Source organism: Vipera ursinii (genome assembly GCF_947247035.1).
Source record: "Vipera ursinii genome assembly, chromosome: 1".
Lineage (NCBI taxonomy): Eukaryota > Metazoa > Chordata > Lepidosauria > Squamata > Viperidae > Vipera > Vipera ursinii.
In genome coordinates, this window is record NC_139512.1 from 26,041,736 (window position 1) to 26,059,679 (window position 17,944).

General features: G+C 37.7%; 1 protein-coding gene across 5 annotated transcripts in view; it reads right to left on the bottom strand.

Moving 5' to 3' along the window:
• Positions 1-17,944, bottom strand: part of KTN1 (kinectin 1) — a 95,998-nt gene that overhangs the window by 48,431 nt on the left and 29,623 nt on the right. For all 5 annotated transcript variants that reach the window (XM_083378040.1, XM_083378042.1, XM_083378041.1 and 2 more), the window contains exons 4-14: positions 16,858-17,034; positions 13,557-13,687; positions 12,625-12,741; positions 11,784-11,924; positions 10,233-10,339; positions 8,051-8,183; positions 5,152-5,239; positions 4,410-4,576; positions 3,040-3,108; positions 2,373-2,410; positions 320-410 (exon numbers count right to left, since the gene is read on the bottom strand). In XM_083378040.1, coding sequence (XP_083234166.1) covers positions 320-410; positions 2,373-2,410; positions 3,040-3,108; positions 4,410-4,576; positions 5,152-5,239; positions 8,051-8,183; positions 10,233-10,339; positions 11,784-11,924; positions 12,625-12,741; positions 13,557-13,687; positions 16,858-17,034 — 1,259 coding nt within the window. The remainder of the gene's footprint in view (positions 1-319; positions 411-2,372; positions 2,411-3,039; positions 3,109-4,409; positions 4,577-5,151; positions 5,240-8,050; positions 8,184-10,232; positions 10,340-11,783; positions 11,925-12,624; positions 12,742-13,556; positions 13,688-16,857; positions 17,035-17,944) is intronic.

Below are 17,944 nucleotides of genomic sequence, written 5' to 3' on the forward strand. Positions count from 1 at the left end.
AATAGAAAGTACTGAAGTCATAGAACTGAACTACAGCAAGCAGAGGAAATGATCATGAATGATTTGATGAGCAGCGCCCCATTGATAATTACATGTACAGGAAGAGAAAAAAAAAGAAAGAATCAAGGTAACTGCTATCACTGAAATTAGACAAGAAAGAAGAAAAGGCTAGTCCACTTTTTGTTTACATGACAGATGAACTACAGCAACTGCAACAGATACAACCACCTAACTGATACAACTTGTCTGCTACTATTACTTATTTCCACAACTGAAAGACAACTCACTCCACCTTTTTAGAAATAATATTTCACCGTACCATTAGCTCCTCTTCCTTGCTGGTTAGTTTGAGTCGTTCATTGGCTAAGGACTCCTCGGACTGACTTATTTGCTGCTCTTTTTCTGCAATTCTGTAAGCATAAAAAAAATCAATAGTGATCTGTAATAGCCTTCATAAAAGGTAGGCACAATATTCTTTAAAGTTGTTGCATTTGATAGTTCCATTAGTGTTTTAGAATATAAACAGACAGTGCTCTCTTAATGGAATGCAGTCTTTAAGGTTTCTATTATACTCTAGTCTAATTCTGCAGATCTGCTTGGGGTGAACAGGAAAAGGTAGTATAGTAGCTAACAACAATGAATGTAATAATATGCTTTCCATGAAGAAATATCAGCACTTAATTTCAAGATATAGCCATTTAAAGAGGCTTTAGAGCAGGGGTCCCCATCCCCAGCAGCTCATTCAGAACCAGGCCATGCAAGAACAGGTGAGCATCCACATGGAGTTGTATGCGCTTACACACAGCTGCTACTCACACACAACCATCCCCTCTCCCTCCCCTGCTGATCCGCCAAGCCGGAAAGTCTGGGGGCTGTTTCTTTAGAGTAACCTAGCAATAAGATATTATTTAGATGGAAGAAGGAAAGGAATACTTCTACTATTGTCACCCACTTGGGTGCAAGATAGTATTCCATTATTGAGGATTTCATAGTTTTCAACCAGTTTTTTTTATTATTATTTCCTTATGCTGAGTTGTGGATTGAAAAACTGTGGCGCCAGAGAGTCTGAAATTCAATATATATTATAGAATTCGGGATGTTGGTTTTACTCTTCTCTCTGCTTTTGACCTTTGGCCTTTGTGTTCTGATATAGAGATCAAAAATCAAGTCAGGCTGGAGCATTTTGTTCTATATGACTTAAACTTTCTTTAGTCCTGTCTGACCTTAGCAGTGCTAAATCAGGACCACTACATTGCCTAACCACAGCCTTATCAATGTAACATTAACTATTATACTAAAGCAGATAATAGCATTACATTTCCCCCTGCCAAAAAAAACCCCAACCATCACCAAAAGAATTAATAGGGAGATTAATTAATAGTGAGGAGAAATTGTTGAAGAACTTGTGTTGGGAATGACAGAAAATAGCTTACATACTTTATTTTAAATTTCATTCAAAATACTGATATATTGCCTTTCAAGAGAACTTCCGGGACAGTTTGTGAAATTTCCTCCAAACAGAAAGTTTCAGAATCAATTGCAAATCTTATCACAGAACTGAGAAGTCCGGACCTGCTACATTAAGGTTCAGGAGTACAAAAATAGTCTCTGAAACTAGAGCTACTAGAAATGTTTATTAAAAAATGTAGGAGAAGCTTCTCTTCCTGTATCTCATACGCAAAGCCCCACAGCTACATACTGAATCATAAAAGGTAAAGGTAAAGGTTCCCCCGCACATGCGTGCTGGTCGTTTCTGACTCTAGGGGCCGGTGCTCATCTCCGTTTCAAAGCCGAAGAGCCAGCACTTGTCCGAGGACGTCTCCATGGTCATGTGGCCAGCATGACAAGACGCCAAAGGCGCACGGAACGCTGTTACCTTCCCACCGGAGTGGTCCCTATTTTTCTGCTTGCATTTTTACGTGCTTTCAAACTGCTAGGTTGGCAGAAGCTGGGATGAGTAACAGGCGCTCACTCTGTTATGCGGCACTCAGGATTCGACCCGCTAAACTGCCGACCATCTGATCAACAAGCTCAGCGTCCTAACCCACTAAGCCACCGCGTCTCTTACTGAATCATACACAATGCTATTTTATTGTAATGTATGAAAAACAAGAAAGGGACAACGGTAATTCTTCCCTAAAACAACATAAAATACAATGCCCTGAAAACGTTCAACCTAAAAGGGAAATCCTTAGGAAGATGTCGGTAACTTCTCAGAAGAATTTGTTACAACAGACGGTAAAAATATTGACAATTACTGCATTTCCTTCAACAAAATCTCTTTCATATGCCCTCATACTCCTTACATGTACAAGGAAGTAATTAGCACAGAAGCAACAGAAGGTCTGACTATACATGTGAAAAATACTTACACTTTTTGCAATTCTTCAGCAAGGGCTGAAGCTGAATTCTGAAAGGCAGAAGAAACAATGGCAAATTACATTCAGAATGAACATGTGAAAGAATAAAACGTTTAAAGCTCTACTAAATTAGAAGAATACTATTTCTTTGTCAGTGTTAAGGATTTTGTTTCGTGTTTAAGGTGTTGCATTAGGGTCAAGGAGACTCAGGTTCGAGATTCTGGAGAAAACAATAATAGAAAACTAATAAATACCTAAATAAATCAATAAATACCATCATCAGGGATATACAGAATAACATGTGACTTTGAGAAGAATGAGTCACTGCTTCCATCAGTTTAATTTCCACTCTCTTTCTCTAGTATCAATGGTTTATCCTCCAGCTGTCAAGCTAGGTACCTGATAGTTATCACTCTGAAAGAATTCTGAAAATGAGGTAGAAGATAGCTACTGCAGCTTTCTGTGCAAATGCGCAGTACGGCCATGTTGTAACATGTGATTCACAGAACTCTCATGGAAAGATGCAGGCAGAGCAGTAACCTGCTCCAGCAATCTGCACACCTGAAGCACAAGGAAAGAGCAGCCGGAGAAGATGGAAGAGACTGGCTCCTAGGTGGTGATGGCCACCTGTTCTACTCCGATACCTAACGCATCTAACAGCAGGGCTTGTCACATATACCTGGACTGCCATCTGTGAATGGAACTTCTGAAGCTGAGCTTTCAAAGCCTCATTCTGTTCCATCAGCTCCTTTACAAAAAAGAAAATACAAAGAGTCAAATACTTTATTCTAAATGGGCAATACTGCGTGCATAAACACAATTATATTTTTACATAGCGGTGCTACTAAAATTATTCACCCTGGAAAAATAATAAAGTTGCCCCATGCTGCATCATTTGGAGATTACAGAAATATCAACATACCGGAAGATATCACGGGAAGTTTTAATTCACGCAGAGAAACTCATACACGTCAAGTGTTGTTCAATACTGTCCGTTAGCCCGCTCAGGCAAAGCGGACAGAAAACAGGATTACATGAACCAATTCAACTTTATTGTAAGGCAGGGGTGTCAAACTGCCGACCCACGGGCCGGATGCATCATGGCAAAACCGCACCCACCCCATTGCCGGCAATGGGGAAAAAAAGTCACAACACGTCACGTGACATTGCGAGTTTGACACCCCTGTTGTAAGGCTATCTTAACAGAATCTTGTAAGTCTGAAAGCACAATATTACTGCCTCCACGGTAAACTGCTTGATCCATTAGGATGGGTCCTTCCTAAATTTCTTCCCTTGGCTGTTAAGTCACTGGGGATTCCTGCCAGTCTTGACTGATTGTTTGCTAGGCAGCATTTCTCTCTCTCTCTCCCCCACCCCCCAACTTTCTCCAATGGCATCCACACATTCCATTACACTGCCTCTGGAGTCATTTTCTAAGGCCCACTTTGCAATTTCCAAAATATACTGCAATCGCAATAGCACAAAATCAGTGTAAAACAGGATTTGTCCAAAACATGCAAAATTGTACTAGCTGACAGCTCACCAATAAACATCCCTGGGAACTAAATTCATTTTCACATTTTAGCATTCTGTTTCAGGGTAAATTTTTTATTTTATTTTTTATTTTAATTCCATTTATATCCCGCCCTTCTCCGAAGACTCAGGGCGGCTTACAAGCTTAGCAGTAGCCTTCATTCTATGTATATGCCTGCTTATTAGGGCTTTCGCCCCACCCCCAAGTGGCATTATTACAAAGTCAGCTTATTGCCCCCAACAATCTGGGTCCTCATTTTACCTACCTCGGAAGGATGGAAGGCTGAGTCAACCTTGAGCCTGGTGGGATGCGAACCTGCACTAATTGCAGGCAGCTGGTGTTACTTAAGGAGGCATTAGCCCACTGCTCCACCAAGGCTCTAAAATTGGTTGTTATCAAATTATCAATCTAAAATGTAACAGATCCCACAACACTGACGTTGCAAACAAAACCAAAAAAAAACCCAAAAAACCAAAACCTTAAAAGCTAAATATGATCCTAGCAGAATATCATACCTGCACCTGTCTCTGGATAGAATCCTCAGTTGTGACCCTCTTTTGTTCTGCTTCCATTAATTGCATCATCCTTTGTTCCAGCTGTTGTTTCGAGACCATTGTATCAGTTAGCTTGCTGTGCAGACTCTGGATTTCATTATCTTTAGCCGCAAGTTTATTCTTCACATCTATAACGAGAAGCAAACATTTACTGCTACTAATTATTTGGGTGGGGGAGCTTCTTACCATTGTCAGATATGTGCACTCTATGAGTGTGAGTGGTCACCTTGAATTTTATGGAAATGTAGGAAACAAATATTTTAGGCATACAGAAAAAGAGAGACTGACGTAGGAGTGATCTGGCTCAGAACACAAGCAGCACAGTCTCAGCATGAGATCACCTCTCTGGAGAATAGAGACAGAAAGTGCATCACACTCTCACACTACTAAGAACAAGCTATTTATTACACATTAGGGGATGTAACCAATGGTGGTTCTATTCTCCCAGAAGGCATTTCTGCATACCAAGATAATTGAATTTTGCAGTCCTCTTTCCCTTCTCTTCAATGGAGAGACAGGAAGGCTGTAGTAGGTAAAAGGGAAACCAGCAAAAATTAGATGCCTTGCTTTGAACAATGCCAATACTGTATCGGAAATCCCATGTTCCCAGCAACACAAAAAGAACTTTAAAGAAACCAGTTTTATCCCACTGATAAAAAAGGAGGGGTCATATTCAGCAGCAAGGAAGACGCTCTGAATGCACCTTGCTGGGCGGCCTCGTGTTCTGCTGTCCGTTTCCTGAGATAGCTTTGCATTTCCTCCCATCTTCGTTCAGCTTCCTGTTGTTGTGCCTTCAAGTTTAAAGGAAAGGAAAAGAATAAACATGACTGCCTGTATTACTGCATCACCCACAAATCATAAAAGGGAAGCCAAATACTTCTTGTTCTTAATAGTTTTGAGTCATGCACTAATGCAAACATTTAAAAAGCAGATTACTCAAGTATCTAACAGACATGGAGTAGAATAAATAACTCAAGGCTGATACTAAAAAAGGTGGGCAAAAAAATTGAATGATTATAATGATTATAATAATAAAGGTATGAATATATTCCAACGGTTCTTAACCTCAGAATATTAAGGTGTGAACTTCAACTCCCAGAATTCCCTAGATAGTATGTTGGCTGGAGAATTCTGGTTATTGAAATCCAGACACCTTAAAATTGTGAGGTTGAGAAACTGACATATCCCCATATAATCAACACATTTTAATGTGAACTAGATTAGGCCATGCAAGTAAACAGAGCACCATGTTTGCAATTCCACACAATTCAGACCCTAAACAAATATGGCAGGAGCAAATTAAGAATTGTTTTACAAACCTACCAGTCAAGCAACTACTACCTATAGTCAGGACAGGAACTGATCCATGGTTATCATAACAATAAAACAAAAAGAAATCCCATTCCACTAAATCAGTTAAAGTAATTTACTGAGATAGCTATTCCATTTTTATAGCGTAACCAGTCAATCATCCAGAATTCCTTTACCACCAATCTGCATTTCTGTTCGCATATGGACATGAATATGAAATTATCTCAGAAGACGGACTATGCAAGTTCATAAATAATACAGGAGGTTAGGGTGATTTTTATAAGAGCCTTGGTGGAGCAGTGGGCTAATGCCTCCTTAAGTAACACCAGCTGCCTGCAATTAGTGCAGGTTCGCATCCCACCAGGCTCAAGGTTGACTCAGCCTTCCATCCTTCCGAGGTAGGTAAAATGAGGACCCAGATTGTTGGGGGCAATTAAGCTGACTTTGTAATAATGCCGCTTGGGGGGTGTATGAAAGCCCTAATAAGCAGGCATATACATAGAATGAAGGCTACTGCTAAGCTTGTAAGCCGCCCTGAGTCTTCGGAGAAGGGTGGGATATAAATGGAATTAAAATAAAATAAAAAATATATAAATTTTTATTCATGGAAATGCTGCTTCCAGGGAATCTTGTTGGTGTAAGAATGAATGTCTTATTCTACCAAAAATAGTTAGATCATTAAAACATGATCTTTAAATTATCTTCTATCTGCACCTTAAAAGCAACTTTACTTTGCTATTTTGTATATTTCTTTTAAACATTATGAACTGATTTAAGAAACAGTACTGAAGAGATGTAATACATATTTTTAAATAACATATATAATAATACTTCTAACCTGACACGTATCATTTAGAAAACACAAGTCACTTACATAATGTGATCTAATAAATTACTGTTGGGTGCCATCTCTATTCCCAAATAAAATTATGAGACATTTTTTTACAATGCTACAACACATGCTCTGTCAATAAAAGGATAGTTTATAACTTGTTGGCATTGATTTATATACAGGTCATAATGTTTCTGTACTTAGTAATTCATTAAAAGAAGAGTTCACAATTATTGTGTATTCTAGTAACATATTGCTTGCCTATGCATATCCTTTGATGGTCAAAGTGCCCTTTGCAGAATTTTTGCATGATCATGAAATACAGCATTGCACTGATTAAAAGCAGGCAGAAAATACAGTTTGTAAGCATGACAAATCAATAATATAATAGAACTGCCACTTTCACCCCTCCTAAAAAGTTGTTCCAAGGTTTCTCTAACATTCAGGAGGATTTTTCAGAGATAAAATGGGCATTAGAAAGAGGAAGTAGGAAAAAACAAATGTAATTATTTTAATTTTGTGTTGGTTTAAAATCACACAAACCAACTGGTAAAGGAAGCATTTCAGATTCATCTGCTCTTCCTGAGGCCACTAGTAATTTTGTGACATACAATTTATGTGTTCCTGCTGTACACATAACAGAATAACAGAGCTGGAAGGGACTTTGGAGGTCTTCTAGTCCAACCTCCTGCTCAAGCAGGAGACAAACACTTGTGCTGAAGCACCCACAACATCTGGAGGCAAGCCATTCCACTGATTAATTGTTCTGTCAAGAAATTTCTCCTTAGTTCCAGGTTGCTTCTCTCCTCGATTAGGTTCCATTTGTTGCTTCTTGTCCTGCCTTCAGGTTCTCTGGAGAATAGGCTGACCTCTTCTTTGGGGCAGCCCCTTAGATATTGGAACACTGCTATCATGTCATCCCTAGTGCTTCTTTTCATTAAACTAGACATACCCAACTACTGCAACCATTCTTCACCTGTCCCCTAATTACCTTTGTTGCTCTTCTCTACACTTTTTCTAGAGTCTCAACATCTTTTTTTATATTGTGGCAATCAAAACTGCACGCAATATGCAGTTTTATAAATAAGAACTACAAGAAATAATAACAGGTACCAACTTGTTGGCAACTACTTGCAGGTATTTGGAAACAAAACAGGGTAAGTTGTTTGATCTGACATGCATAAGCTTACCATACCTGTCAGTAGTATTATAAACAAGCTATACCTTCTTTGGATCTCACACAACCAAGAAAAGACAAAACTTCATTAAAGTGTTTCAGGAAAGGATGGATGATTCCAAAGCACTTTCTTCACTTTGGATCCAAATCTTGCAATCTATTGGCAATCCTCCCATGGGAGAGACTGCAAAGTCACATTTCCTCTCAGCAGCAAAAAATCTTCTGATTTGCATGTTTGGGGCACAGGATTTGCCGCAACTATGAAGACAAGTTGATGCTCACCTTTAACTGATTGATGGCTTGTTCTGCATTTTTCTTTAGGAGCTCTTCTTGCTGCAGTTTGTTACTTTTTTCTGTCAGCTCGGTCACCAGTCTAGCATAATCTTGACGCAATTTGTTGAGTTCCGAAGACTGCCTAGATACAAATACAATTGGTTATTTTCACAATGTAGACAATGTGAATGAAGCACATTTGGACAGGTCAAGCTGCAGTCACCATGACTGAAGATATGGTAATATTTTAAGCACATATGGCAACTGTTAAAAAAATATAATATGGTTATGTTACTGGGCCAACTATATATTCTATTAAAAACAAAATTCAGTTTCCTAGTTAAAGAGCAAAGAAACAAGGGAAACCATTCTTGATTACATTTTGCTCCTCTCATGTGTACAGATTCTGAAATGCCAAATGCCTTGATGGAGCAGTGGGCTAATGCCTCCTTAAGTAATACCAGCTGCCTGCAATTAGTGCAGGTTCGCATCCCACCAGGCTCAAGGTTGACTCAGCCTTCCATCCTTCCAAGGTAGGTAAAATGAGGACCCAGATTGTTGGGGGCAATAAGCTGACTTTGTAATAATGCCTCTTGGGGGGGGGCGAAAGCCCTAATAAGAAGGCATATACATAGAATGAAGGCTACTGCTAAGCTTGTAAGCCTCCCTGAGTCTTCGGAGAAGGGCGGGATATAAATGGAATTAAAAAAAAAATTGCCCCTGCCTCCAAATGTCTGTTGTAAAGAAAATCTCCAAATTATCATCCAAAATTCACTAAGACAATGAGTATACACTTTGAACAAAGAAGGCCCTAAACAAGTAAGTTCAGTGCAAAATTGCAGGAGAAACCATTCAGGCACAGCAACAGCTGTATAGTTAACACATATTGATTCTATGTTATAAGATAGGTCAGGGGTAGGCAACCTCAGCTCTCTTATGACTCATGGACTACAACTCCCAGAACTCCTGAGCCAGCTATGCTGGCTCAGGAATTCTGGGAGTTGAAGTCCATGAGTCATAAATGAGCCGAGGTTGCCTACCCATGAGATAGGGTATTAATTTATTAAGCATTCTCCCTTGTGCTGCTTAGAGGCAGAAATTTTTCTAAACTTAGTTTTACACCAAATGGTAGAACAGATTGGGATAAATTCCCATGCTATCTCCTACAGCTGAAAAACTAAAATTAATGACAATTAATACAGAACTCTCTTCTTATCAGCAAACCTCCTATCAGACTGATCTCCCCTACATGTTGACAGTAATATGAAGAATACTCAACCTGATAATGCTGATTTTTAAAAGGAAATAAAAAACAATAACGAGATGGCAAAGATTTCGGCTTATTTGAAAGATCACTCGCAAGAACGTTATGTTATGGAGTGGAGAAAATGGATTGAGTATATCCAGAACAAATATGGGACTAAGAAGTTTCATGTAGCATTTGAATAAGTCTTCCTTTTTTTTCTCCTCTTTTTTTTCTTTTCTCTTTTTTTATATATCTATATTAATTGTAGTTATCCTATATGAGCTAGAGAGAGATAGATCTCAGAGTTTATGGTTGTTAGCATATGGATGTTTATGATTGGTTTTTTTTTGGTTTTTTATACCTTGTACTTAGCTCTGGGAAGTCGGGGGGGGGGGAGGGGAGGGGGGGAGGGGTAGGGAGGGATAGGGGAGGGGTAGGGGGGATTGTTAAAGATAAAATGTATGATAAAACTTTTCAATAAAAAAAAACAATAACGATAAATCCCTAGAACTTGCTTTCTGTAATAGAAATAGAAAAATATCCATTTTATAGGATACAAAACTATATGAATACTATCTTTTTCTCAGCCCCTCTGAATCCCTCAATGCGCTGCAATGGATCTAACAGAACCATACAACTAAGATTAAAAAAAGGTAAGTCTCCTTGTAGCTTTGCTCCGGGTAATTTCTTTTTTTTAATTTTTTTTATTGAAAAGTTTTTCAATACATTTTATCATTAACAATCCCTCCCCCCCACCCCCTACCCAACCCTTCTTGACAACAGTGCAGAAGTGGTTTACCTAACCTTCAAAATCACATTATGTTTCTCCACAATAATACATGATGATGATGATGATGATGATAACAACAATAATAACAATAACAAACCATTTCAAGTTCAAAAGCACAAGATAGATGTTTTAACAAAATGACCATAATGGCGTACTTGCTTTCCATTTGATTTGTGGAAGTACTGACAGCATCTCTCAAGATGCCATTCTCCTGCTTTAGACGATTGATCTCTGTTTCCATCTGTTCACGAAGCTGTTGAAACTGTGACATGGAAAACATTATTATATTCCTTTAAGATAACCACTTTGTAATTTATGTGATTCCATATAAAACACAGGGACTTATCGTTTACTAATCCAAACTGTGGTCTACTTTCGGCTTTATTTCTTCAAGAAATAAAGAAAAGGCTATCACCAGATTAGTTCCCCCAATTTATTTCTCAATAAGAAATCTAGGAACTTTGAACCTAATCATTGTTGAATCACACTGACATTTCCCCAGTTTTAGCTCCTGCAATGTAATTAAACACTAAGGTCTCTTTTGTTTTTATGTTTCATATTATTAGCTTATTTAATTAATGATATGATTTTATAGAGCATTGTTATTTTCTCTATTATAAAATAACCACTTGGTTGATATTGTAATATTCCTTTAAAGTTTGAATTCCCTAGGTTTTAATGTACTTCCATTATTTTTTTGTACTTTGTAATTTAATTAGTGTTTCCTTATTATGTTCCATTGGTTGTTTTTAAACTGTAATTTAAATTAGTATTCTGGTTTTGCAATTGTTACTATAAAGGAAGGGAAACTTTAAGAAACCTTTTACTTTAAGTCTTCAAACTCTGCAATGAAACTATGTAAAACAGTAGTATAACCTGAAAAAGGTGCATAATCTAAATCCTAGTCAAACTTGAAATTATATATGAGGTTTTCAAAACATGAGCACTATCTTGCTTTTCCATGTCCTTACAGTAGAGTCCTATCAATAATTCAGGAACAAAGCTGATATTCAAACATGAAGCGACTACTGATCATCTAGGGTCTGTATGTCATGTGAACCTCATTCTGATAATTAGGAGATATACAATGAAATCAAGATATGGGAAAGAAAGAATTTAGGGAATGTCTACTGAAGCGTGACTCAGGGTCCTTTACAGGTCACTTTTTCTGTTCCACACTGTTCAAAAGAACAATTACACAAAAATTCCAGTTTGCTTAAAATGTTTATTTAGCCACAGGTCTGCAATATCTTGGCATGGAAAAAGGAAAGTCTGCTTGCATAGAAGCTGAGCAGATGGTTTAGAGAAACCATCTAGCTAGGGATTGTTTCAGGATTTAAGGATCTGCATTTTTAAAAACAAAAATCTGATGCACTTTTAATAAAGAACCTACAACTAAGTGTAATTTGGTGTAGGTGCTGCTTTTTTTAAAAAAAATCAATTTGTTAGCAAATATAATAAAATTTACAAAAGAAATTAGTATCCTGTGGGAAAAAAGCAGTTTAAAATTATGTAAAGGTGAATACTTTTAAAAAAAACACACTAGCTGATTCACATTACATGAGAAAGAAAAGAGGTTACCTACAAAAACACAGAGAAATTGTAATATGCACCCAAGGGCTATAATGCATGCTCCTCATCCTAAGCATCTGGATACTCAAGTCAAAATGAACATTTGCATTTTTCATTAGACATGTTGACTTTACCTTCATTTTCATCTGCTGGTTTTCTTGGTAGCCCACATGGATTTTGTTTTGGAAACCCCCATGCTCTTTTTCCAATGTGTTAACACGCTCTCTCAGTTTTGCCAGAACCAAATTGCTTCTTTCTTTCTCTGCCATCAGTTCCTACAACCAAATCAAAGAGTATCTCTTTTCAATACTCCGCCTTATTCTGAGGCCCATGGCCACTTTAAACAAAGGACAGGATTGCAGTTCCCTATCATAGTTCTAGGTATGACTCAGAACATCTGTGAGACTCAGAAAGCATTCCTGGAAAGAAGGAATTTACTTAGGGGTTACATTTTGCTCTACAGCATTTAAGCATCTCTTTTATTTCTTTTTAATTAAATGAATCTTAAAAAAAAATCAATAGGACGTGGGAATTGACAGGCACCAAAGGCAGACATAATGCTACCAGTAGATGCTTTAGTAGGTTCCCGGATTTTAAAGAGGTGAGACTGGACACAGCTCACAGTAGGAAAACAGAAAAAGTAATTTTTAAAAAAGTTGAAAGATAGATAGGCAGGGTGTGGGGAGGGGGAGGAGGCATCGAATTCTTTATAAAAGTAACAAAGAGGTGCTGGAAGGAGTTGGGAGAACAGAGACTGTTATGTATGCTTCCCCCTATGGATTTGCCCCACCTTGTCTTCAGACCTGAAGTGTTTCCTACTGAAAAGTTTTTTTAAAAAAATGCCTAACATCAAACCTGTTTTTATTAGTGGTATAAATGACACGCTTAGCTGTTCTTTCCATGAATGATTGTTCCTCCCTTTATATCTGATTATACCAGTAATGGTACATTTGCTTACTCTGGGATTCACTGTACCTGGGAGAGCTGCTTGCATTGTTCCTTTGCAACAGCACCTTCTTCTTTTGCTGCCATAAGCAATTTATCCTTTTCTTGCAGCTGATGGAGCACTGCAGCGGAGTCTCCTTTACTTGCCTTCATGAAGAACATAAAATGAACTTATGAAGAAACTAATTACCAGATCGCATGTCACAATAAATCAGTTTAACTCAATAGGAACAAGCCGCAGCAAATCATGATCATGTTCCTGCCATCCATTTTCCTCCTTTAGCTTATTTCCTGATATACAGTAAGTCCCTGTTATACTTAAGTCCTAAATTCATTCATATTAATGACTACATGCAGCAGCAGTTTCAGAACCCTTGATTTAAGAAGATCGATAACTCATCAGTTTGAATAGCCATAGAATTTCTGAACCAGTCAAAAAACTACTGCTAGGCATGTGGTAAATACTATTAAATTCACTAGTATGTGTGTGAAATATTTTAGGGTTGCAATAAATAAGGCACAGAATCTAACTCAAGGACAAAAAGAATTGGCCAAATAGGACCAGAGCAGAATATCCTCTGGAAGAGCAAATACTGCTGGGAAATAGCTTATCAGAAAGCTTCAAGGATTCCCAGTTACCTATGCACTTTCTTTAGAAGCAATGACACATACTAACTATGCTACCGTACAAAATCCAAGATGAACTTATGTAATAAAACAATGCATTTGTGGCACGTGTTTCTGCTCAAGAACCAGCAGCCAGGAAATGTATCTTATGTGGTGCAGGAACAAAATAGTGACATCATTAAAAGTGTCCTCAAAAATCTTCTGATCTGTTGTCCAAAGAAAGAAAATCCAGATTTATTTATTTGTTTGCTTATTTTTCAAAGAAAGAAAATCCAGGTATTTATTTGGATGGTAAGCAAATGCAATAGCAATGCTAGCCTCAAAGCACCAGTTACCTTCTGCAGAATCTCCTGTATGGCATTAGATTTCTCCTTCAATAACTCCACCACATTCATGACCTCCTCTTCTGTGAATATCATGTTCTTCATAACTAAGATAAAATCCTTAAATTTCACATCTGCGTTTTCTATAATGAAATCAACAGAACAGTTATAAGAAGAAAGCAGTGTATTTATTTTTTTAAAATCCCATTTATATCCCGCCCTTCTCCGAAGACTCAGGGCGGCTTACAATCTAAAGCACAAATCAATGTGCTTAGCAATAGCCTTCATTCTATGTATATATGCCTGCTTATTAGGGCTTTCGCCCGCCCCCCCCCCCAAGCGGCATTATTACAAAGTCAGCTTATTGGGTCCTTTGTTGCGATGAACGACCGGTCAGGGTTCTGGCTTCAACTCTTAGAGCCCCTTAACAGGGGTGAGAATTTGGAGGGACCCTCGGCAAGGGTGAACACCTTGAATAAGGAAGGATCTTGCCTTTTACCACCGACCCAGTATGCCGGAAGTTCCGACGGTCATACTTGGGAACTGCGATGATTTAGGCAGAGTTAGAGACAGAGTAAGACAGACTGAGGCACCTAATACAAGAAAGTGAGGGAGCATGGAGTGCTCGGGGTGGATGATGTGTCCCCTGAACAGCTCCACAAGCCCTCCTTTTATTAAGCTGTTTCATTTGGGAGGGGGGAAAATACACATGAGGAATTAACATAAAGGAAAACATAACTCATTGCATACATCTGCTAATGAACATATGTGAGGTCAAAGGAAAACATAACTCATTACACACATCTGCTAATGAACATATGTGAGGTCAAAGGAAACAATAAAACATAGTTTATGCTAACAGAGAACTGATAATGAAGAGGGTAAAGGCCATTACAGGAAACAATAATGCATAGCTATTTTATACAAATGTTGACAAGGGTTGTAAAGCAAGGACAAATACAGGAGACAGGTCTTGTTATAAATGAAGCAGGGGGCATAGGTTTATCACAGGAATGCAGACTTCATAATTATAATTGGGGAAAGGCAGAGGTATTATCTTGAAGCAAGGACAATCATAAAAAACAAGTCTTGTTAGTGTAAAGAGATTTATCACTACAACTCAAGGATGCAAAACTGTATAACTTTTAATATAGAAATTAAAAGGGTCTTTTGTAGGTAGAGGAAAGCAGATTTTACACTGGCAGAAATATAATCACTAGAGACAGGAAGGGAGAATTCTGTGATTTTTAATATAGGAATAAAAAAGGTCTTTTGTAGGTCTGGGTTCTCTACAGTCCTCATTTTACCTACCTCGGGAAGGATGGAAGGCTGAGTCAACCTTGAGCCTGGTGGGACTCAAACCTGCACTAATTGCAGGCAGCTGGTGTTACTTAAGGAGGCATTAGCCCACTGCTCCACCAAGGATCATTTTTACAGTAAGAGTAGAAGGAAAACTACTATTCTGTGATACATGGAAGACCACTTTTCAGCAGGCTTTCTCATAGGAACTAGCAAAGTATAAATATAATAAATACCAGTAGTCTTTGCTTACCAACTGCTTGTTCAGTGACTGTTGGAAGTTATGACAGTGCTGAAAAAGGAGATTTACAATTGGTCCTCAAAGTTATGGCTCTCAAAGCATCCCCATGATCAGGTGAATGTGATTCAGGTGCTTCACAACTGACATGTATTTATAACAGTTGCAGCATCATATAGTCACGTGACTGCCATTTGTGACCTTTAAAGCTAGCTTTTGACAAACAAAATCAAAGGGGAAACTGGTAGGAAGTCACATGACGTTGTACTTAATGACTGTGGGTGATCTGCTGCACAACCACAGCCAGAACCGACATAAGGTGGGCACAGTCGTATGATGTTTCACTTAACAACCATGTCACTTAGCATCAGAATTGCTGGTCCCAAGTGCAGTCAGTAAGAGAGGACTACTTGTATTGGCAAATAAAGTTTATGCCTCTGCCTAGGAAATGTTTGAGAGACAAAACTCCAAATTATTGTTGTAAGCTCTCCAGTACGTTTGGAGCGCAAGGCACCATTAAAAAGAAAGCATGGATTAGTGGCAATCTACAGGCAGAATCTCCCTAAGCACAGAGAGTAACTCTATTGGAAAGCGTACTGGTATCATTTTGGTTCCATCTGAGGCTTATCCTATCATAAATAATAATTTTGGGTTTTTTTGTTCTCTTACAGGTAAACAGAAAGAAGAACTTCCAATGCTCAGATTATTTCCAACCCAAGATAAAAAAAGTGGATTTCCCACCAAAAGATAGATTTAAAAATATGTTTTTTCATATGCCAACTTAAAAAGAAAAATAGAGGCTGCTCACTGGCAGGTCGCTTCAAGGCTCCCTATCTTTCTTTTATGAAACTTAAAATAAAAGATACTGTTTTGACTACTCTTCAAACAACACAGACATCAGATATGCATACAGTCATTACTTTCATGTTTATGTTCATCTCAGAACTCTGCTATCAACCTCTGAAAAACATATTTCAGGAACTTAATGTATTCCTCTACTTGGAAATTAACATCAGAGTTCAGGCATTTCAGCTTTGTGAGGCCATCAGCAAGTTCTCTGATCATTACCTAAAATACTGAACTTAATCATTTCTGGTACAGGTAAACCAGCCGCAAACAGCAATATCAAGCTTTTATCAGAAGGCCAAGCCAACACAACTCTCAAAGTGAAATACAGAAAGAATTTAGTTAGGGAGATGAAAAAATGACTCAAAATAGTAGATCTCCAAAGATTCTAGCAAATACAGAAAAATCTTAGGCTTACTAGTAAGGAAAATACTTCTGATTTGCCTGGGAAAATCCCAACTGCAAAGCAAAATGCCTTAAGATTGGAAGACGGTATTTTCTCCCAAAGAACTAAAAATTAGGAACACCTTTGATGATGATTCTGAATATCAGTTATTGCTTGGACAGGTTTGACTGGTGAATTTTAAAACTTTTTGTGTCACCTGAACAGGACCTCTCCCCCTTTTCTTGCCTGTTGCCTCTTTTGTTCCTTTCTTTCCTCTCCATTCCCTTTGATTTCTGATGCAACTTATCCAGCCCTCCCCTTCCATTCACCATTTGGTTTCAATCCATTTATCATAAATTCTGCAACTGCCCACAGTCTAAACTTTTCTCAATTAAAAAAAAAATGAAACCCTCAAATTCTTAAGAATATTGTGGCAATGGGAAAGGGTGGTAGATAAATCCAATTAAAAAAAATGACTATGTCTCCGTGCATCGTAGCACGATCAACTGGTTTTCCTGGCCCTGCCTTCTCTTTTGCACCAATACCTTTCTCAGTTTCATTCTTCGGTTTCTTCACACTGGTTTTCTGCAGTCCTTCAAGACCATCATGCCTCACCAAATCAGCTGCTTCTCTCTTTCCCTCTGTTACGCCCGAGTCTGCATTATCCATCAGAGGAATATATGTTGTTGCACGAATCAAAGGTTCATCCACTAAAGTCATAACTGGAAATTTAGGAAATACATTGACAATAATACATGGTAACATGCATTTAAAAATTAGTTTCACTTGGTTTCTTCCAACTCAAGTCTACATATGCACCAGTACTTTGGTTATTTCTTGAACAGGTACATAATGCCTTTTATATATATATATTTATTGTTCGCTTTTGATGGTTTGGGATTGCAAGTTGTTTCTAGTATATTTTTTTAAAAAATGCTACTAAACATATATTAAAAATGCACATAAATTAACAGTTAGAAACTAGGTTTCTACTTTTCAGCCAATATAGTATTTGAATATATTCAAATAAAATATAGCCTCTGGCATAAACTGACTCCACAATTTTAAGCAAACCATTTTCCCAAGTCTTAGTCTTCCAAATCTATAATATAGGAATAATACCATCTATTTACAGAGTTTTTATAAGAATTATAAAACTATACTTATGAAATGCATTGAACACATAGAAAGTACTACAGAAGTGCTTTTATTTATTTATTTATTTATTTATTTATTGAATTTATATACTGTCCTATTCCCGAAGGACTCAGGGCGGTTCACAGGGCAAGTTAAAAACAATACAAAAAGAGAGAATAAAATTAAATTAAATTAATACAAGCCCACAAAATTAAGATAACATTAAAATTTTAATTTAATTTAATTTAATTTAATTTAATTTATTATTTAATTATTAAATTAAATTAAATTAAATTAAATTAAATTAAATTAAATTAAATTAAATTAAATAATTAAATTAATATCCCTCAGTCCAGGCCAGACAATACAAACAACCAGGTTTTTAAGTCCCAGCGAAACAAGTGAAGGTCGGGGGCAGTCCAAAGTTCCATTGGCAGTTCGTTCCAAAGGGTGGGAGCACCCACAGAGAACACCCTCCCCCTGGGAATCACCCGC